Source organism: Solanum tuberosum, unplaced genomic scaffold (genome assembly GCF_000226075.1).
Source record: "Solanum tuberosum cultivar DM 1-3 516 R44 unplaced genomic scaffold, SolTub_3.0 scf00102, whole genome shotgun sequence".
Lineage (NCBI taxonomy): Eukaryota > Viridiplantae > Streptophyta > Magnoliopsida > Solanales > Solanaceae > Solanum > Solanum tuberosum.
This window is the reverse complement of record NW_006239028.1, coordinates 1,295,491-1,313,730: the sequence shown is the minus strand read 5'-3', so window position 1 is coordinate 1,313,730 and position 18,240 is coordinate 1,295,491. Positions and strand designations below refer to the sequence as shown.

Genomic DNA, 18,240 nt, shown 5'->3' with positions numbered 1-18,240 from the left:
GGAGTTTGGGATGAAAATGAGCAAATGTGATCACTCAGTCTTCTACCGACAATCAATAGTTGGCACTATCCTGCTAGTTGTGTATGTTGATGACATTGTCATCACAGGAAGTGATTATGCAGGGATCTCTTCCCTCAAATCCTTCCTGCATACTAGGTTTCATACGAAAGACTTGGGTCAGTTGAAGTACTTTTTGGGTATAGAGGTAAATAGAAACAAGAAGGGAATTCTTTTGTCTCAGAGAAAGTATATTCTTGATCTTCTTGCAGACACTGGAAAGTTGGCAGCTAAACCTTGCAGTACTCCAATGGTTCCCAATGTGCAGCTTATGAAAGATGACGGCGACCCCTTTGATGATCCTGAGAGATACAGGAGGTTAGTTGGAAAGTTAAACTACCTTGTTGTGACTCGTCCAGACATTGCTTTTGCAGTAAGTGTTGTTAGCCAGTTCATGTCCTCACCTACAGTCAAACACTGGGCAGCTTTGGAACAGATTTTATGTTACTTGAAAGGAGCCCCGGGTCTTGGGATATTATATAGCAATCACGGTCATACTCGTGTTGAGTGTTTTGCAGATGCTGACTATGCTGGATCCAAAATTGATAGGAGATCGACTACAGGCTATTGTGTCTTTGTTGGAGGAAACCTAGTGTCATGGAGGAGTAAGAAGCAAAGTGTTGTATCTCGATCCAGTGCAGAATCTGAGTATAGAGCTATGTCACAGTCTACATGTGAGATTATGTGGATATATCATCTTCTAAATGAAATTGGGTTGGAATATCATACACCAGCAAAACTTTGGTGTGATAATCAAGCTGCCTTGCATATTGCCTCAAATCCGGTGTATCATGAAAGAACTAAACACATTGAGGTTGACTGTCATTTTATTCGTGAGAAGATTCAGGAAAACTTGATTTCCACGGGCTACGTGAAGACAGGAGAGCAAGTAGCTGATTTGCTCACAAAGGCGTTGAATGGAACTCGAGTTGATTATCTTTGTAACAAGCTGGGCATGATCAACATATATGCTCCAGCTTGAGGGGGAGTGTTATAGAATGTATATAGACTTAATCTTAGTAATATACATAGCTATATATAGGCAGCAGATTTATAGGGATCACTGCAGATCTGTAGGAATCACTCTTTATTTCTTTCCTTAGTTAGCACCTTATGTATTGTATTTATTCACTGTTCACCTACTGGAATAAGACAAGATCTTCCATTCAATTACAATAATTAAGTCAAAATATTGATGACTTCTATGTGCATATTAATCTATTATCACGATATACAATGAACGGACATTATCTATTCTTTTTTATCATGTTGGTGCCTTCTTTAGTAAAGAATAGGAAAACGAGTCTGCATAACATCGGTTTTTGTTTTGAATCATGTTAATGATCAAGCACTGGTTTAATCAAGCTCAACTTATCAATTGGAAATGAGTTTTTGGCATCTTAGCAAAGCCTTACTTTCTTTCCTAACTAGTTGAAGTGAAGGATGACCAAATTGTTGTATGTTATTGCAATCTCCATTTGCAATTTTTTGTTGTAGTTCCAATTTAAGCTGCAATAGTGTGAAATTAGTGCCGTTTAGCTGCGTGAACCATAACAGAGACTCCTAGGGTAGTTCATAGTCAATTATCATCACTGGTTAACCTCCTCCTTCTTTATGGAGAGTATGGAAGGTGGGTTAATTGGTCGTGATTGCATACTAATTATTTGCAGCTTCATGATAATTCAGCTTTGTAGTTGTTATAACCCCTAATTTCTCCGTTTTCACTCAACTGCGTGGTTGGTTATTTTCTTGCCGTGAAAACTTGGCTGAATTATCATGTGTTCAATGATTGGCACTGTATTTGGACTTGCAAAAATATCAGTGTGTGAGATTCCTGGTGAAAGAAAAGACGTGTGTTTTGATTTTTTTTGTGGTGAACTTTAATTGCCTCTGTGTCTGTGCTTTAAAATTTTAAGGCTCTTTTCTTTGTAGTTATGTCTGCTTTCCAGTAAAAAAAGCGTATCCATCTCATTTTATAGTAGAAAAAAGCTTTTCCAAGACAACTTGTGCCTAATTAAGTTACAGACCAGCTACTTAAAATGTTAAATGAAATCATGAATCAAGCTCAAGTGTTGTAGTTTTATGGAGATTAGTCTATGTCACATGGACACTTAATTATTAATGATTTGATGCTTGTTATGTTGCTATGTACTTTTCAGCTATGGTGTATAACAATTTTAGCTATTGACACATCTGTTGATATTGAAGAAAAAAGACTTACCTTGTTTTATTTAAAATCCCATTTTTAGTTGAATCTCAAAGATTATTCTTCAAAGAATGACCCTATTGGATGTTATGTCGACAGAAAGCCTGGTTGAAGAACAGAGACAATTCGATGCTGTGATTACGCTAGAGGTATGACTTAATAAGTAATAGTCTAACTTTGTTCTATGATTTATTATCTGCAGTACAATCTAACTGTTTTAGTAAATTGTACTTCCATCATTTGTACCTTTTGCTTTGCAAACTTTCACTATTTATTTGAAGTTAACATAGTACATCGTGTAAAAGGCTTGGTCCTTAAAGCAGTTCTATGCTTTTATAGCTTTATTGCACTTGCTCAAGTCTAATAACTGGCACCCAAGGGTGTGGCCTAGAGGTCAATGGAGTGGGTGAAAACCTTGGAGAGTAGGAGTCAAATCCTAACGAAGACAATAATGCTAGGTGATCTCTTTCTATTTGCTGAAGCCTTTGTGGGCAGAGTTTACCTGTTTCATGTGTTGGTGAAAGGTAGCAGGTACTTGCTGGAATAATCAAGGTCCTCTTGTAAAAGGTAGCAGGTACCCGTTAGAATAGTTGAGGTCCGCGCAAGCTTACCTGACCATCTTTTAAAAAAGTCTAATAATTGGAGGCTTTTAGAGCTCTCACGGGTCTGTTACACAGGGACAGATCTCTTCTAGTATGTGTATCTAAAGAATTCTGACTGGTGAAGTGAAAATGTAACAACTGGGACAATATCAAACTATTCTAATCTCCCCTCTTTAGAAGACCCAGCTTCAGATCTGATCTCTTCTAGTATGTGTATCTAATTCTGCCTGTTTTGTAGGTGATTGAGCATGTAGCAGATCCTGCTGGATTCTGCAAATCATTATCAGCGTTGACCATTCCTGGTGGTGCTACCGTGATATCAACGATTAATCGTTCAATGAGAGCATATGCAACGGCAATTGTTGCAGCAGAGTATCTCCTACATTGGGTAAATATATTTAGTAGATCCTCTAAATTCTATTGGTAATTTTGGCTGATATCCACAATTGTGAATTGATTTCCTTGCAAAACTTAAATGGCCCCATAGATATAAGATATGTATATATGATATTTGTGCACGTGAGATTTGCTAGTTCACTTTGAATATATAGAGGAAGGTGTATGAAAGGTGTTTCTAGATAGTTCTATGTATTATTATTCTCTTGCCTCAAATTGAACTTCCAATTTACGTGGAGCATTTTAATGTTCTTGATTTATCACGAGTGTAAATGGCAACAATTCTGTTAAGCATGTTATGTCCTGGATTCAAATTGATTATGCTTAAAATATTCCAATTACGTTTGGGGACTGATTTTGCTCTTCTAGGATTCATCTCGCTGATATATACTTATCTGTGCATGACAGCAGCCATGTTAAACGACAATTTTCTGCTGATTATGGTGTTTTGTCAGCCATGCTTCCTAATTCCTATGTCTGTTTGTCTCTCTGTTTCTTGCATTTCCTTTGGGAGAGTTGAGAAGAAACTAATGGTTGTACAATGTGCAAATTGCCGGGATTATCTAAACATGTTCTAACGTTATAACTGGATTTTACAGCTTCCAAAAGGTACACATCAATGGTCAAGCTTTCTAACCCCAGAAGAACTAGTACTCATTCTTCAGCGCGCTTCTATATCGGCAAGTGGATTTACATGCATCTCTGTTTTTCAGCTATATCATAACCAAGTCAATATCTATCTGTTTGTGCCCATTTGAAATGGTAATCTTTCTGCATTTTACAGGTTCAAGAGATGGCTGGATTTGTATACAACCCTTTGACGGGTCGCTGGTCCTTGTCTGATGACATCAGTGTTAATTTCATCGCTTTCGGAACAAAATCAGCCAAGAAGGATGAAACTCTAGATTAAGTTACAATAAAGCTGTCAATTTTATTCTGCTGTTATCTCTTAACCCATGCTGTAATTGTATGTAATCCCCTTTTCAGTTTTGTTGGATGATGAATGCAATTCCCATATGTTCTTATATTCTAACTACACGTGCTTAGAATATGAACATCCACATCAGAAGTTTTAAACTTAAAAATGTACCATTTCGAACCTATTTTTTTTTATGTATTTTAATACTCCTTTTGTGGATACCATACATAAATACATGTGAATTCATGCATGGTGCAATCCTTATCCATCTTTGAATAAAATTTGTAACTTCAGACACTACTTTCAAAATGACTATCTGTGCACTTGCGCCAAATTACACCGAATTGCTCTGCCAAAATAAAAAAACGCCAAGTAATGGATATATATAGCTAGTTGGAGCTAAACCAAGCACTACACGTGTTTAGAATATGAACGTCCTCATGAGAAGATTTACAAATTTTGTTCATATATAAACGAGATACACAATATGCATTTGAGAATACAAAATAACTGAACCATCGATAAAGAATTTATTTATTAGTAACAATAATGGAGTGCGGGAATTCTTCAGCTGTTGCTCGAAGTCGGTTATCGGTAATCACGGCTCATCTCGCCGCCGATTCCTCCTCCTCCTCCCCTGTTCTGGAAACTTCTTCTGTATCTGCATCGACCGCTGCCGTGTCGCCGCCACCGAATTTAAAAGGCACCTTGACAATCATCGATGAGAGGACCGGTAAGAAGTATCAGGTTCCGGTTACCGAGGAAGGCACTGTTAAAGCCACCGACTTTAAGAAAGTAAGCTTCTATTTTTTCGAATTTTACTGCTTGTTGCGTTGTGTAGTTGGTTTAAATATGATTGAAAGTCTCATTGCACAACTTTTTTATATATCAGTTGTATTCCGTACTCTACTATTTTGACAGGATCATATTTGCAAATTGTAACATCGATTTGGTGTGGTTGCGTGTTATCTTAATATTATAAGCTCTGCCCAGTACAATACTTTTTTAAAAATAATATCGTGAGCTTATTCTTCAGACCGCTGAACGATACAGTGTACCTAAATAACAACTATCCAAACAAGCTGTTGTTCGCTCTAGTCCTTGAAAGAATTCGAGTTCCTTTAAGGAGTTTTGATATACAGCTATTCTATTTGGTTTTATAGGAATTATACGACATGTATATGTATGGTTGCAGTTTTAAGGGAGGAATTTCACTACCAAATACCAATGTGTGGGGTTGTTCAGTTATTCTGTGAAAAAATCTTGTTATAAGAGGATCATGTGTTTCCTCTATCATCCGTATGTTTTATTGGAAGAGTGTTACATCTGATATAATTGTTAATTTGTTATATAGATAACTACTGGATACAATGATAAGGGTCTCAAGCTTTATGATCCTGGCTATCTCAACACTGCACCCGTTCGTTCATCAATATGTTACATAGATGGTGATGCAGGGGTTCTCAGGTATCGAGGTTACCCGATTGAAGAGTTGGCTGAGCGAAGTTCCTTCTTAGAAGTGGCTTATCTTTTAAGTAAGTGTTAATAATGAAATTTACATAATCAGATTCTTAAGCCTCACTTCTAATGCATAATCAGATTTCTTGAACTCCTTTTTTTGTAAATTTCACTGATTGTTCTTGTTATTATCTTTAGAAGAGTTTGTTGCTCCAAGTTTCTGCTTCATAAGCTGGTTTATGTTACTCCACAGTTTTGCTTCATAAGATGGTTTATATTTTATCAATCGCGTTACTTGAATTATGCAGTGTACGGTAATTTACCATCTGAGAACCAATTATCAGACTGGGAGTTTGCAGTTTCACATCATTCAGCAGTCCCTCAAGGAGTTTTGGTATGATCATATCTTAATCTTCGAAGAAAGCTTTAATTTGTGTGCTAGGATATTGGTTTAGTTCCACTCTCAAATGCTGTTCATTATCTTAGAAGACGGGTTACAATCTCTTTGTTTTACATTTCTTGCTATACTTATCTTAGAAGTGTCACCCCTTGAAGCATGAAGCTTCTGAAAAACCAAGGGCGTGTACGTATTAGACATGTTTGTTTATTCGTCCCATTGGGTAGCTTGCTGGTCTCAGGCATCGTTGTTCCAGGCGAGTCAAGTGGCTAAAATAGATTTCTTCAGACTTTTGTCTGTCTGAACTTAGCTCTAGAGAGCTTGATTATTTTGCTATATATGAACTGCAATGTTAGCATTCAGTGCCTTCCCTTGTATAAAAGGAGAGCCCAGAGTGTCGGACGGAAAACCCAGTTCCACCAAATTGTCCTAAGATCACGCTTCGTCATATATATTATGCGTCTGAGATATACTTTTCCAGATGGTCAGACCACATTTCATGTATTTCCTTGTGATTTCATAATCATTTCAATGTGAATGGTTTTGAGTGTAGAATAGCTGAGATAATAGTGTAATCTTGTGTTGCAGGATATTATACAGTCAATGCCTCATGATTCTCACCCGATGGGTGTTCTTGTTTGTGCTATGAGCACTCTTTCTATCTTTCATCCTGATGCCAATCCAGCTCTTAGGGTAAGCAAAATTTTGAATTCCCCAACTTTTGAACCCTTCTTTCCCCCTCTGCTGTGATGATGCTGTATTACTCCGGCACCTTCTGCATATATCCGGAGGCAGCATATTTGCTTGAGCAAAATCTATTTTTTGCTTTACATGTATTCATTGCATTGGATGTTCTTGTTAGTGCTATGAGTGCTCTTTCTATATTTCATTCTGATGTCAATCCAGCTCTTAGGGCAAGTGAAATTTTGAAGTTCCCAACTTTTGTACCCTCCTCTCCTCCTTTGCTGTGATGATGCTGTATTAACCGACACATTCTGCATATATCGGGGGCAATATATTTTCTTGAGCAAGATCTTTTTTTTTTTGCTTTACATGTATTCATTGAATTTGGATGTTCTTGTTAGTGCTATGAGCGCTCTCTCTGTATTTCATCCTGATGCCAATCCAGCTCTTAGGGTAAGTAAAATTTTGAAGCCCCCTGCTTTTGTACCTCCTTTTCCTCTTTATTGTGATGCTGTATTTCACTAGCACATTCTGCATATATGTGAATCTGCAGGCAATACATTTGCCTGAGCAAAATCTGTTTTTGCTTTACATATATTCGTTGCATTGGATGTTCTTTTCCCTCATTTTGATTTGTTAGGATAACTTTTATTATTTTTTTGTTGAATGTTTAGATAAAAGAAGATGAAGCCATATCTGGTAACCAATGCTCATATTCCATATGATAGTTTAAGTTGCTCCTCCTTGGCCCCACTTGACCGTTCTTTCTTAATGACGGTTTTACTCTTTGGTAAGACAAAACGTTTCCTTATGACCAAGCTGAACTCTTTAGTGATCTTTTTTTGGCCTTCCTCTTGTTTGGCCGACACCTGAGCTTCTTTACAAGTAAGAGACTGGAACATAGTTTCTTACTTCTGTCCAGCTCTTATCTATAGCTTTAATTGCTTCCCCTGGCCTTCTTAGGGATTCATCTTCATAGAACAATGGGTGGAGGGGACAGGGTGTTGAAGTCCTTTTTCAATACTGAATTTGTCGGTAAGAGGTTATGATTCTCAACTATAATGGAGGGCGACAAATTGAATGAGTGCTAAAATACTGTTACATCACTCAAATAAGGGTGTGATGGAGAACAAGTTAGACTCTGGTTCAACACTTGCTCTAATTTTGCTGCACGAGTTGGACTTATCTTGAAGTAGTCTATAGATAATTTGGTTTAGCACTTCGTCTTGCTGGCGACCATTGATAGGTAGACATCAAACATTGGAATTACAATAGCCTTCTTACGACTGGGGTTAGCGTACTCTATTGGACAGTTTGCTACAAACCCGGCTTCGCAACCTGAAGGATGGTTTGCCAAAGTCGGTCTAAGCAGTAAATTGGATCAAGCACAACTTTTCCCGACAAACATGGGCTCTGGCTGCACCCTCTGGCCTATACGCCCTCAAATTTAGGAACAAGTCCTACTCTACTAATAGATTTACATGCTTTGTTAAGTAAGAAGATCGGAAACTATTGTAGTTGCAACAAGCTAAGTTTGATAAACTTAGAAAGCCATTGAAATCACATCAAGCACACCTGCCTATAGTGTTTCCTTGCTCCGACTAAGAGATCGTACTTTTCATTCATTCAAGAGAGAAGATTCAGAGAGAAGAATAAGAGCGAAGTGTTTAGCAAACAACCATTTTATTAAAGCTAAAAGATGTACAAGCTCTAAGATAAAAGATCCTTAATTAAGATATCAACTAACTATGGCTTGGCCTCCTTTAGTAGGAAGCCTAATATGGACAAATCTAAGAATAAAAAATATTATTGTACATGACCCATCATTCTAAAAGTAGTAAAATCTTATTTTGTCTAAAAATAGTAAATCTCTATCCGAGCACACAATTCTATCTATCGTAATAAAAACGAAACATGGCACACTTCATTTAAGTTGGGTCCGACTAACATGTGAAGGAGCCTAATAACATACCCAATGAAATAACACGAGTGGGAGCCTAACAAAAAAAACGCGTAAAACTAAATATGTTGTTGGCATGTGACAACATGTGCAAGTAGGTGGGTGGGCAACTTGTAGGCAATTTGCAAGCAGGTGGATAAGCTTTTTTTTTAAGCATTTTGCAAGCAGGTGAGTAGGCTACTTGTTTTGCAAGTAGTTGGGCATATTACTTGTAGGCATTCTGTAAGTAGGTTTGTGGAAAGATGGATAGACAAATTTAACTAGGAAGGTTTATGGTAAACTTTGATAGGTAATATGGTTAAGTGGGAATGAGCCAATGAGGTGGAGGTAAATGATACTTTCTTGCTCATGTCATCAGGCATTATTCTCGGTTATTCTCGACTGTACAACGTTAATGAGGTGGAGGTAAATGAAACTTTCTTGCTCATGTCATCAGGCATTATTCGACTGTACAATGTTGAAGATCTTGATGACGGGTTTGCGTATCCTTCCTTCTTCATCCACCAGTCAAGTCGACTCTATGCCTGATGTGGGACCTAAGAAGGTTGATAGAAGGCTTCATGTGTTTCTTGTCTTGCTTTGTTGAAATTCTTTTGGAGAATTCCTCTTTCCTCTAGCTCGACATGGAATCCCACACCGGACATGGGGACTGGTGGATGGAGGAACGATACTCAAGCCTACCGTAAAGACCTTCAACGCCGTGCAGTCGAATAATGCCTAGTGACATGTGCAAGAAAGTACCATTTACCTCCACCTCCACAAAATCTTCCTAGTTAAATTTGCCTACCCATCTTCCTACAAGCTACTTATGCCTACAAGTAGCTTGCTTGTAGAACAACAATAAGTAGCTTTTGCACGTGCTTGCAAAATGCTTACAGGGAGCGTACTTACCTGCTTGTAAGTTGGCTACAAGCTGCTCATCCACCTACGTGCACACGTTTACTCATCCCAACAACATATTTAGTTTTACGTGTCTTGTTTTGTTAGGCTTCTTCACATGTTAGTGGGGCTCTGTTTGAATGAAGTGTGTCATTAGTTTTATTTGATAGAATTGTGTCGGGTTAAGGATTTACTATTTTTAGACAGGATAAGGTTTTACTATTTTTAGAATGGTGGGCCATGTAAGATTATGTTTTTTATTCTTAGGCTTCTCTGTATTAACTATTACGCTTCCTACTCCTACATAAAGGAGGTCAAGCCATTGTTGGTAGATATCTTAGAAATTAGGGATCTTTTATCTTAGAGCTTGTATATCTTTTAGCATGATGGACAAAATGATTGCTGGCTAAATACTTTTTCTCTTGAAGGATGGGAAGTCTAGTCCCGTAGTCGGAGTAGTGGGGTAAGGAAACACTAGAAAGTGTGCTGCTTGTGATTTCAATTGTGTTGTTCCATGCCCCTCCTCCACTGCGACTCTGATCATGTGTGTTTATGTTGATGCAGGGCCAAGATATATACAATTCAAAACAAGTGAGGGATAAACAAATAGTTCGCATCCTTGGAAAGGTTATTTCTATTTGCTTTTCCCTCAACTTTGTCTTGGTTGCTTAAACTGCTGAACAGTCAAATCATGAACTCATGTTCCTTTTGATGTGTATGACCTTGGCTGTTGTCTACATTATTGCACTAATCCATCCTCCTATTAACTGAATTTTTGCAGGCACCTGTAATTGCTGCAGCTGCCTACTTGAGGATGGCTGGAAGGCCACCTGTTCTTCCATCCAACAACCTCTCTTATGCAGAGAACTTCTTGTACATGCTAGATTCATTGTAAGTTCTATTTCTCAACTTTATTCTCTCTGATATCAAGCTCCAGCTGGAAAGAAAATTTAAGCTATGCCTAAATTGGATAAAAGCAATTATTGTTCCTTCTTTACCCAGTGAGACAGTATGACTGTAGTGGTCTGTGAAATTCTTGTTTATTGATGTAAGATCTGGATGGCAAGTTAACAATTTGCTCCATGAACATGCAGAGGTAATAGGTCTTACAAACCCAACCCTCGACTTGCTCGTGTAGTGGACATTCTCTTCATTTTACATGCGGAGCATGAAATGAATTGCTCAACAGCAGCTGCGTGTCATCTTGCATCAAGGTAGGCATTTTCTAGCACTATCAAAAAGCTTAGAAGTTTTAGCCTACTGATACCCCAATGTTTGTGCAGCGGTGTTGATGTGTACACAGCTATAGCTGGAGCGGTTGGTGCTTTGTATGGCCCCCTTCATGGAGGTGCAAATGAGGTACAACTTCGATGTACTAAAACGATGAAATTTCCTTTACACGAGCTTTCAAATATAATGAGCACACTCTCCCTGTCACAAATCATTTGCTGGTTGTAGCACCATACCATGCTGTTTTAAAATGGTTTATAGGCCGTGCTCAGGATGCTCAGCGAGATTGCAAGTATTGACAATATTCCAGAGTTCATTGAGGGCGTGAAAAACAGGTGCATCATTTTCTGGTAGTCATCTTTCTTTATAAAGAAAATTTTCTATTCATACTTAACCATTTCTACTTCTTTTTGCTTTTCCTTTACTCTAGGAAGCGTAAGATGTCCGGTTTCGGGCACCGTGTCTACAAAAATTATGATCCTAGAGCAAAAGTGATTAAGAAGCTAGCAGAAGAAGTATTTTCCATTGTTGGCCGCGATCCTTTAATTGAGGTGAGCTTTACTCGTCTCTGTGTGGATGTCATGCTTTAAAATGTTCAATCCACTATTTCATATATCTTATATATTATCTTCAGGTTGCTGTTGCTCTAGAAAAAGCTGCACTCTCAGATGAGTATTTTGTAGAAAGGAAGTTGTACCCGAATGTCGATTTCTACTCTGGTTTAATCTACAGGTATGCATAGTTACATGAATCTTTACGAAACTTAGTCTAGAATGATGTAGACTACTGTAATACATAGTTGTGTAACAGGGCAATAGGATTTCCCACGGAGTTCTTTCCGGTTTTATTCGCAATTCCTCGCATGGCTGGTTACTTAGCTCATTGGCGCGAGTCCCTTGACGATCCTGACACCAAGATAATGAGACCAGCACAGGTAACTTAACTTGGTCCCTTTTTGCCTTTTATTTCCCAGGTAATTCTGTGTAGATGATATTAATTCTCTCTTTTCAGGTGTATACTGGTGTATGGTTGCGTCACTATATGCCCCTCCAAGATCGATCACCTTCAGCCGAGACGGATAAGTTCGGTCAGGTATCAGTCTCCAACGCCACCAGGCGGAGGTTAGCTGGTTCAGGTGACTAGACTTGTTCACAGTTTCAGACGTTACATCAGGATAATTTTGTAGATAAACAGAACATCAAGCTCTTTTTGCATGTAATAATGTATTAGTTGGTTTGAGGGCCGGCTTAAGGTGGAGGGTTAAATAAATCTCGGATGGGCATAGTTTCGGCAATTCAAATCAAAATTCGAACTTTCTGATATTTGGTTTGAATTTTTGAATTATGGATTGTATAAAATATATGAATTTTGGATTGGTTGGGTATCAGTTAGTACAATGAATTTTCGAATATCTGAAAATTTGGAATTTATTTTTGTACCGTATATTCAATTCTACGCATATTAAATGTGTAAAACAAATAATGTAATTTATAAAGGTTTAAAAGATTAGTATCAATATGGTATACACAACATGGACTATATGACGCCATTTTTAAGTTGGGGCTTCTAATGTAACTGGACTAGCGATAAGAAAAAAGAATTCAACTAAAATGACTGCATTTATATATAATGTATTGTTATTGTATAAATAATATATGTATAATGGATACATATAATCTATTGTTATTGTATACGTAATGTCCAAAAATGAAGTATATTATATCATAAACTAATATAATATGGGTTATTTTGTTCCAACAATTGATATCGAATGAAGATGGAAGATGGCGGAGTTATGGCGTAACGGTGCGGCTGTAAAACCTTTGCCCGCTGTTTATTGGGTCGATACAGTACCTTTACCTGTAGATGGAAGACGCAGACTTTGTTCGCCACAGCCCACAAGTGCGAGTTACACATAATTAATCTCCAAATTAGCCCATAATTGGTGATGGATTGTGAAACTTAATTCGAGGAAGAGATTGTTGGATGTGCAAACTAATTCCCACATCAGAAGCTGAAAAGGATTCTCCAATGGCATGAGGCCTTTTGAAAAACAACCGTAAAAGCTTAACGCAGACAATATCACAGTATCATGCAATAGCCCAATATTTTTTTCAACTAAGAGGACCCGAGAAGACTCGATCCTTAAATAGAGTTTAACATCCAAAGGGTTGTTTACAAAACCGAATACCGAATATCCACCTTAACAACAAATCCAAGAGCACTATTTGCAGAATCATGGATTTAGCATGATGTTAAGCATGATATACGGAGCACGCCAAGCGTTTTATGAAAATTACAGAGTTGTGCTCTCAGGCGTTTTATAAAAATTACAGAACTGCGCTTTCATGTAGCAGAAAACACACTAAGCATTTTCTTTCAACAGCCAACTTTGATACATAAAATGCCAGCCTAACTTCTCTCCCACCGCCTTGTAGATTTCGATCTTGCTGACAAAGCCATTGGGGAGGAACCAAGCCTAGTTGTGGTGTCAGGATATGTGGAGGAACCACGCCTAGCTGCAGCGTCAGGATATGTGGAGGAACCAAGTCTAGTTGCGGTGTCAGGATATGTGGAGGAACTACGCCTAGCTGCGGTGTCAGGATATGTGGAGGAACCACGCCTAGCTGCGGTGTCAGGATATGTGGAGGAATCACGCCTAGCTGCTGTGTCAGGCTCATATCCTCTGCCTCTTTCTTGAGAAGAAACTAAACCACCTGGTTTCTTAATAGAAGAAACTTGGCTGGGAATAAATAGGGGGGAAAAGGAGAAGAAGATTAGAGAAGAATAAAATGGATTATGGTCAAGTATAAACAACTGCAAGTATGTCTTTACCTATGATTTCTTTGCACAGACTTATTCTTCATAGCAGCTAAATTCTTTACTTCTCGACTGTAAGAAACAGCAGAAGAGAGTGATCAATATGAAAATAGAGGCTATTTCAAAGAAGCAAATGAAATAGCACAAATTAACACAAAAAAATAATACACACACAGCAGCTGTTTTCTTTAGTTAGAACTAGAATTGTTAAAATATCTTATAGCACAATTTTCCAATCAAACGGCATATACCAAGAATCCACATTCGATGTAAGCCCATGAAGGTAGTGACAGTTGAGGACAGGTTTAAGAACACAAGCACAAAAACTGGGAAAGACCATTCAGTATGGAGGGAAGAGAGAGCATTTGCATGAATAAAATAATGCTGAAGCCATGTAATTGTTCTAATGGAGGCCAAACTTACCTGTTGACAAACTCTATTTTTGCCTTCTTCATCAACGGACTCTTTGTGTTGCCAAAATTGCTACCAAGTCCACTACCTACAAGTTACCTCTTTATTCAGGAACAAAAATACCACGCATTCTAAATTAACATAACATGTTTAGTTTGATAGGAAAAGGTATCTAAAGAAAACATGCAGCCTACCATAAAAGCTTCTTTTATTGCTAGAAGGGGGAACCTTTGTGCAGACTCGAACTTGTCGGCTTTGCCGTTCTACACACAGATAACAAAGATTCAATCTCAATAGTAATAGTAACTCACAACATATCTCCATAAAAAGAGAAACTAAACAAGTTTCAAGAACTAGATAAAGTCATATATGATTATGACGACACAACAACATACCCCAGTGTAATCCACAAGTGGGGTGTGGGGAGGGTAGTGCGAAAACAGACCTTACCTTTACCTTGGAAGGTAGTGAGGTTACGATAGACCCTCGGCTCATGAAAAAACATATTATACAACCTATCACCATAAAAGACCAAATAAAAATTTCTGAGCAGGATTTTTGGAACTCCCTAGCTGATACTGGATTCTGTAATACGAGTTTACAAGTCCCACATAGTCCTTTAAGAGGTAATTGGAAAATTTCCCATTGTTGTTAAAGGAAACAGCCTAAGTAGTCTAGATCAGCATCTGAATATATGACAGCTTATTATGGCCTCAACTAAAACTAGAGGATGGTACCACTTACTGGGAATACAAATTAAAGAACAAAGAAACAGAAGTAAAGCACATACTAGCATTTTCATTTTGGTACAATTCCTTGATTCTCTCGAATGACCTTTGTTGAGTTTCCTCCATTTCCTCTGTCTTCGCCTGCAAGTAAATTGATATACCCTTTTGTAATGTAGAATGATTTGGTAACAACAATAAGAGGAAGATGTGATCCACTACTAAACATATATCATAAATCATAATAAGGGAGTAAAAACAAAGTATGATATGATAAATCACCTCATATAACTGTTTCCATTTAAATGTTACTTTCACTTTCTTCATTCTCTCGACCACCTGATTGATGCTCTTGTCACCAAACTCAATCTGGTAAAACCTCTTCCAAAGTCTATCAGTCACTTGACTGAGATCTCTTCCCTGAAAGAAGAATTTGAGCATTAAAAATGGACTTGATATGTAACACTGCAAGAGGATAACCTACTCATAGAGTTTCTTACTTCTGTCGAATTCTCCACATGTGTTAATTGTTCAAGAGAACAGTGAGGCAAAATACGCTCTAGTAGATGAGTGTCTGTTTCACCAACATCCCCAAGGTATCTCACATTATCTACTGCTGTCTGAACACATAAATCTACCAGCGAAGGAACCTTACACCTCATTGTAAAACGCCTTTTATGTCTCGGTACGTGCTTCAATCTATTCTGGCCAGCTCACACCTTCATATGAAAAAGTTAATCAGCAGAAGAAAGAAAATCCAGAACGTAAATCCAAATTTGGAAGCATTTAGTACATTCAATACTAAACCAGATAAACAATAGCTTCCTGCTGTCTATCAGCTAACCTTCTGTATGTTTCCTATTGAATTTCGAGAAATTACTCCTTGAACAGATACAGTTGAATTTCTTGTTTTCACATTTATCATTTTTGAACATTTATAATTGATGCTTGTGTATATAGCATATCAGAGTATCATATACCATATATCATACTCAAAGTAGGAAGCTCAAGTTGGATTACCATTTCTTCCCTCCACTAAAACAAAATCAGACTAAATATCTAATAAAATAATAAATATTTTAATTACACAATGTTAGAATTTGAAGTCCAACATGTAATGGCCCAACCTGCTTGTGATATTGTCCGTTTTGGGCCTAGGGCCGCATGACTTTAGAACGTGTCACTAGGGTGTAAGGCATGCTTACTTATATACCCAACATCTCTCCTTTGTTTTGCCGATGTGGGACTTCTTATCCTAAGCTGGGATGTCACACAACATTTAATTCTTTACAAGTTATGACATTTTAAATTTCCTTACCTTTTAGATGAAGTCCAGTAGTCATTTGATTAAGTTTTATTTTCTTGATTTTCTCCTTTCATTCATTCCATCCATTCACTATATTTAAAGCCCACAATCTCCATGTTAAATTAAAAAGGAAACTGCCCATTTGTTTTTCCTGAGCAAATCCCAAATGGCAACAATTTAATTAACACATTAATAACTTATTTAAAGCATATAATTGAATTTTTCAAGCAACAGATGAATATAAAGGTTAAGGGTCAAGACAATAAATAATACTAAATTTTTAATTGAAGTGATGTATGCTCTTCCGATAGTATATAAGGATGTTCAAAAGCCTTGCTCCATAACTATCAAAAAAGGTCATATCCTCTAAATAATTTGTTCCTCTTACACCTATAGAAAAATTCCAAAAACGCAGGGGTTATTTTCTTGTGATTTTTGTTTTAAATAAAACCAATCTAATTCATAATCATATAATGAGTTTAGGTGTATTTTGGTAATTAGTCTTGCCATTTGCAAAGATCAGGAAGAATATAAGTAAAGGGAAGAGAAAGGAATGTCATTTGTGTAGAAGAAGTATAACTATCGGGTTCTGAATAAGTGCGAGTTGTAAGAAATAATTTTTATTTTTGTTTTGGATTGCCTTAAAGAAAGGTTTGATCTTTTATTTTCTTTAACTTCAAATGAAGATTGATTTATAAATTTCTAATAAAAATAACAAAAAGCTACTTTCCTATTGAATTAAGAGGCTGCTAGAAAATGGACTCACTCTATAAATAATTTGTGTAAATTTCAGGAATCTGATTCAAGATTTACTTGAACAAGGATTTGTTCCGGAAAGCAGACCGACCAATGGGAATCGAGACATCACCGTTTGCGGGAGCAATATGATATCTGCTAACTTAAGGAAGTTGTTTGACCCATAGAGAGAGTTGGAGGCGGCTGAGCTAGAAATAGCGTAATTAGGTTTGAACCAAATGTAACTATCAATTTCCTCTTCTTTTCATCACTCTCCTATCATGAGCAATGCTTCGATTTAGTGTCAGACTACATTTAATTTTGATGCTTGTGCATCTATCTAATCATGATCAATAGTCTAGAATGTTTATCACTTTCAACACAATTTTCACTTCCAGTTTTTTTTTTCCTTTTGTGGTATATAACCATTAGAGTTGCAATAGTGACAACATTGAATTATTTTTGTTTTATTACTCGAGAATTCATATTGGCTTATTTCGAGCTGGATTCTCAAATTCTTAAACAAACTACCACATTCATGAAATCTTTGCTTTACTTATGTTGTGATATAACATGTTTCAATAATCTTATGTAATTATGCAAAATTACTAAATCTCTCGAAATACACGTGCAACACACGCGTCCGTATCCGATAACTAGTTGCTTAATACATAATTCCACGCAAGTCCAAACTTCTACAACTATCAACAATGTAATAACACTTCAAAAAAATCCAACTGTACAGTGGTATAGCTTTAAGAAAATATAAGTAGTGAATAAAATTTCACAAATTTATAATTCATGGATTATGCATAACATCGATTAGGTCAACAAAACCCGGAAAGAAAATTATGAATTCAATTACAATTAACAATCAAATCCATTGGATCATTGAATTCGACAAAACTGTAGGCATTGGCAATGAAAAATAACGGGAATTAAACATAAGAAAATTCACATACATGAAGATTATGGACCACATGAGAAATTAAACCGTAAATAGAAGCACAAGGAGAATTGAACCTCACCGGAATGTGATCGGAGCTGGAATTCGCCTGACGGACTTTGATGATCGAATATCTGAAAAATAAAAATTGAATTTGTAGGGGAAGGGAGAATGGAACTTGAATTCCGATTGAGTTTAAGAACTGCAACGCATCAGAAGATTCATCGGAAACACAAAAAAAAAAATTGATCGATTGATGGAAGACGGCAAACAGAGGTTTGTTATATCCCAAAAATATCATTGGAAGCGTCTCAGCGCGTGCTTGTACGCGCAGTTGTCGGCAGGCTAATATTGGGCCTTAGAATTTGGATTAGGATGTAAGGGCCCAGTTCAGAAAGTAGTCTCCTTTTCGGCTTTGGAAAGAAGGTAACTAATTACGTAGATACACTTTGCTTCACAATAATACGAACTTTACAAGATTTTGGTGTGTCTAGATACATTTGTATACA

The 18,240-nt window shown here is 37.1% G+C and overlaps 3 protein-coding genes across 5 annotated transcripts in view; 2 read left to right on the top strand and 1 right to left on the bottom strand.

The window, feature by feature from the left end:
- Positions 1–4,364, top strand: part of LOC102594881 (ubiquinone biosynthesis O-methyltransferase, mitochondrial) — an 11,137-nt gene extending 6,773 nt beyond the window's left edge. Inside the window, exons 6-9 of the mRNA XM_006348872.2 lie at positions 2,363–2,412; positions 3,104–3,253; positions 3,861–3,941; positions 4,046–4,364. Coding sequence (XP_006348934.1) covers positions 2,363–2,412; positions 3,104–3,253; positions 3,861–3,941; positions 4,046–4,171 — 407 coding nt within the window. The 3' untranslated portion in view covers positions 4,172–4,364. The remainder of the gene's footprint in view (positions 1–2,362; positions 2,413–3,103; positions 3,254–3,860; positions 3,942–4,045) is intronic.
- Positions 4,365–4,686: 322 nt separating this feature from the next.
- Positions 4,687–12,164, top strand: LOC102594559 (citrate synthase 3, peroxisomal-like). The gene is made up of 13 exons (XM_006348871.2): positions 4,687–4,975; positions 5,535–5,715; positions 5,947–6,032; positions 6,624–6,728; positions 10,123–10,185; positions 10,340–10,449; positions 10,653–10,772; positions 10,842–10,917; positions 11,050–11,123; positions 11,219–11,339; positions 11,423–11,520; positions 11,599–11,722; positions 11,800–12,164. The coding sequence occupies exons 1-13, from the start codon at positions 4,730–4,732 to the stop codon at positions 11,929–11,931; spliced, it is 1,536 nt and encodes a 511-aa protein (XP_006348933.1). The 5' UTR covers positions 4,687–4,729; the 3' UTR covers positions 11,932–12,164.
- A 712-nt stretch (positions 12,165–12,876) lies between these two features.
- On the bottom strand, positions 12,877–18,016 carry LOC102593806 (uncharacterized). 3 transcript variants are annotated; one of them, XM_006348869.2, is made up of 9 exons: positions 17,814–18,015; positions 16,063–16,201; positions 15,245–15,463; positions 15,027–15,164; positions 14,810–14,888; positions 14,214–14,282; positions 14,032–14,107; positions 13,624–13,680; positions 12,877–13,531 (listed from the first exon to the last, which is right to left on the bottom strand). In XM_006348869.2, the coding sequence occupies exons 3-9, from the start codon at positions 15,404–15,406 to the stop codon at positions 13,201–13,203; spliced, it is 912 nt and encodes a 303-aa protein (XP_006348931.1). In that variant the 5' UTR covers positions 15,407–15,463; positions 16,063–16,201; positions 17,814–18,015; the 3' UTR covers positions 12,877–13,200. The 3 variants fall into 3 exon arrangements, with proteins under 3 accessions (XP_006348931.1, XP_006348930.1, XP_006348932.1); XM_006348868.2 differs by lacking the exon at positions 16,063–16,201 and having other exon boundaries at positions 17,814–18,016; XM_006348870.2 differs by lacking the exon at positions 16,063–16,201 and having other exon boundaries at positions 17,809–18,015.
- Positions 18,017–18,240: the final 224 nt, after the last annotated feature.

Excerpts from the sequence above, each read along its gene's own strand:
- LOC102593806 (XM_006348868.2), bottom strand. The coding sequence starts at position 15,406 with ATGAGGTGTAAGGTTCCTTCGCTGGTAGATTTATGTGTTCAGACAGCA. Across the intron at positions 14,108-14,213 it reads CAATAAAAGAAGCTTTTATG|GTAGTGGACTTGGTAGCAAT; the intron begins GTAGGCTGCATG and ends GGTAACTTGTAG. Across the intron at positions 13,532-13,623 it reads TCTGTGCAAAGAAATCATAG|CCAAGTTTCTTCTATTAAGA; the intron begins GTAAAGACATAC and ends ATTTATTCCCAG.
- LOC102594559 (XM_006348871.2), top strand. The coding sequence starts at position 4,730 with ATGGAGTGCGGGAATTCTTCAGCTGTTGCTCGAAGTCGGTTATCGGTA. Across the intron at positions 6,033-6,623 it reads CAGTCCCTCAAGGAGTTTTG|GATATTATACAGTCAATGCC; the intron begins GTATGATCATAT and ends CTTGTGTTGCAG. Across the intron at positions 11,340-11,422 it reads GCCGCGATCCTTTAATTGAG|GTTGCTGTTGCTCTAGAAAA; the intron begins GTGAGCTTTACT and ends TATTATCTTCAG.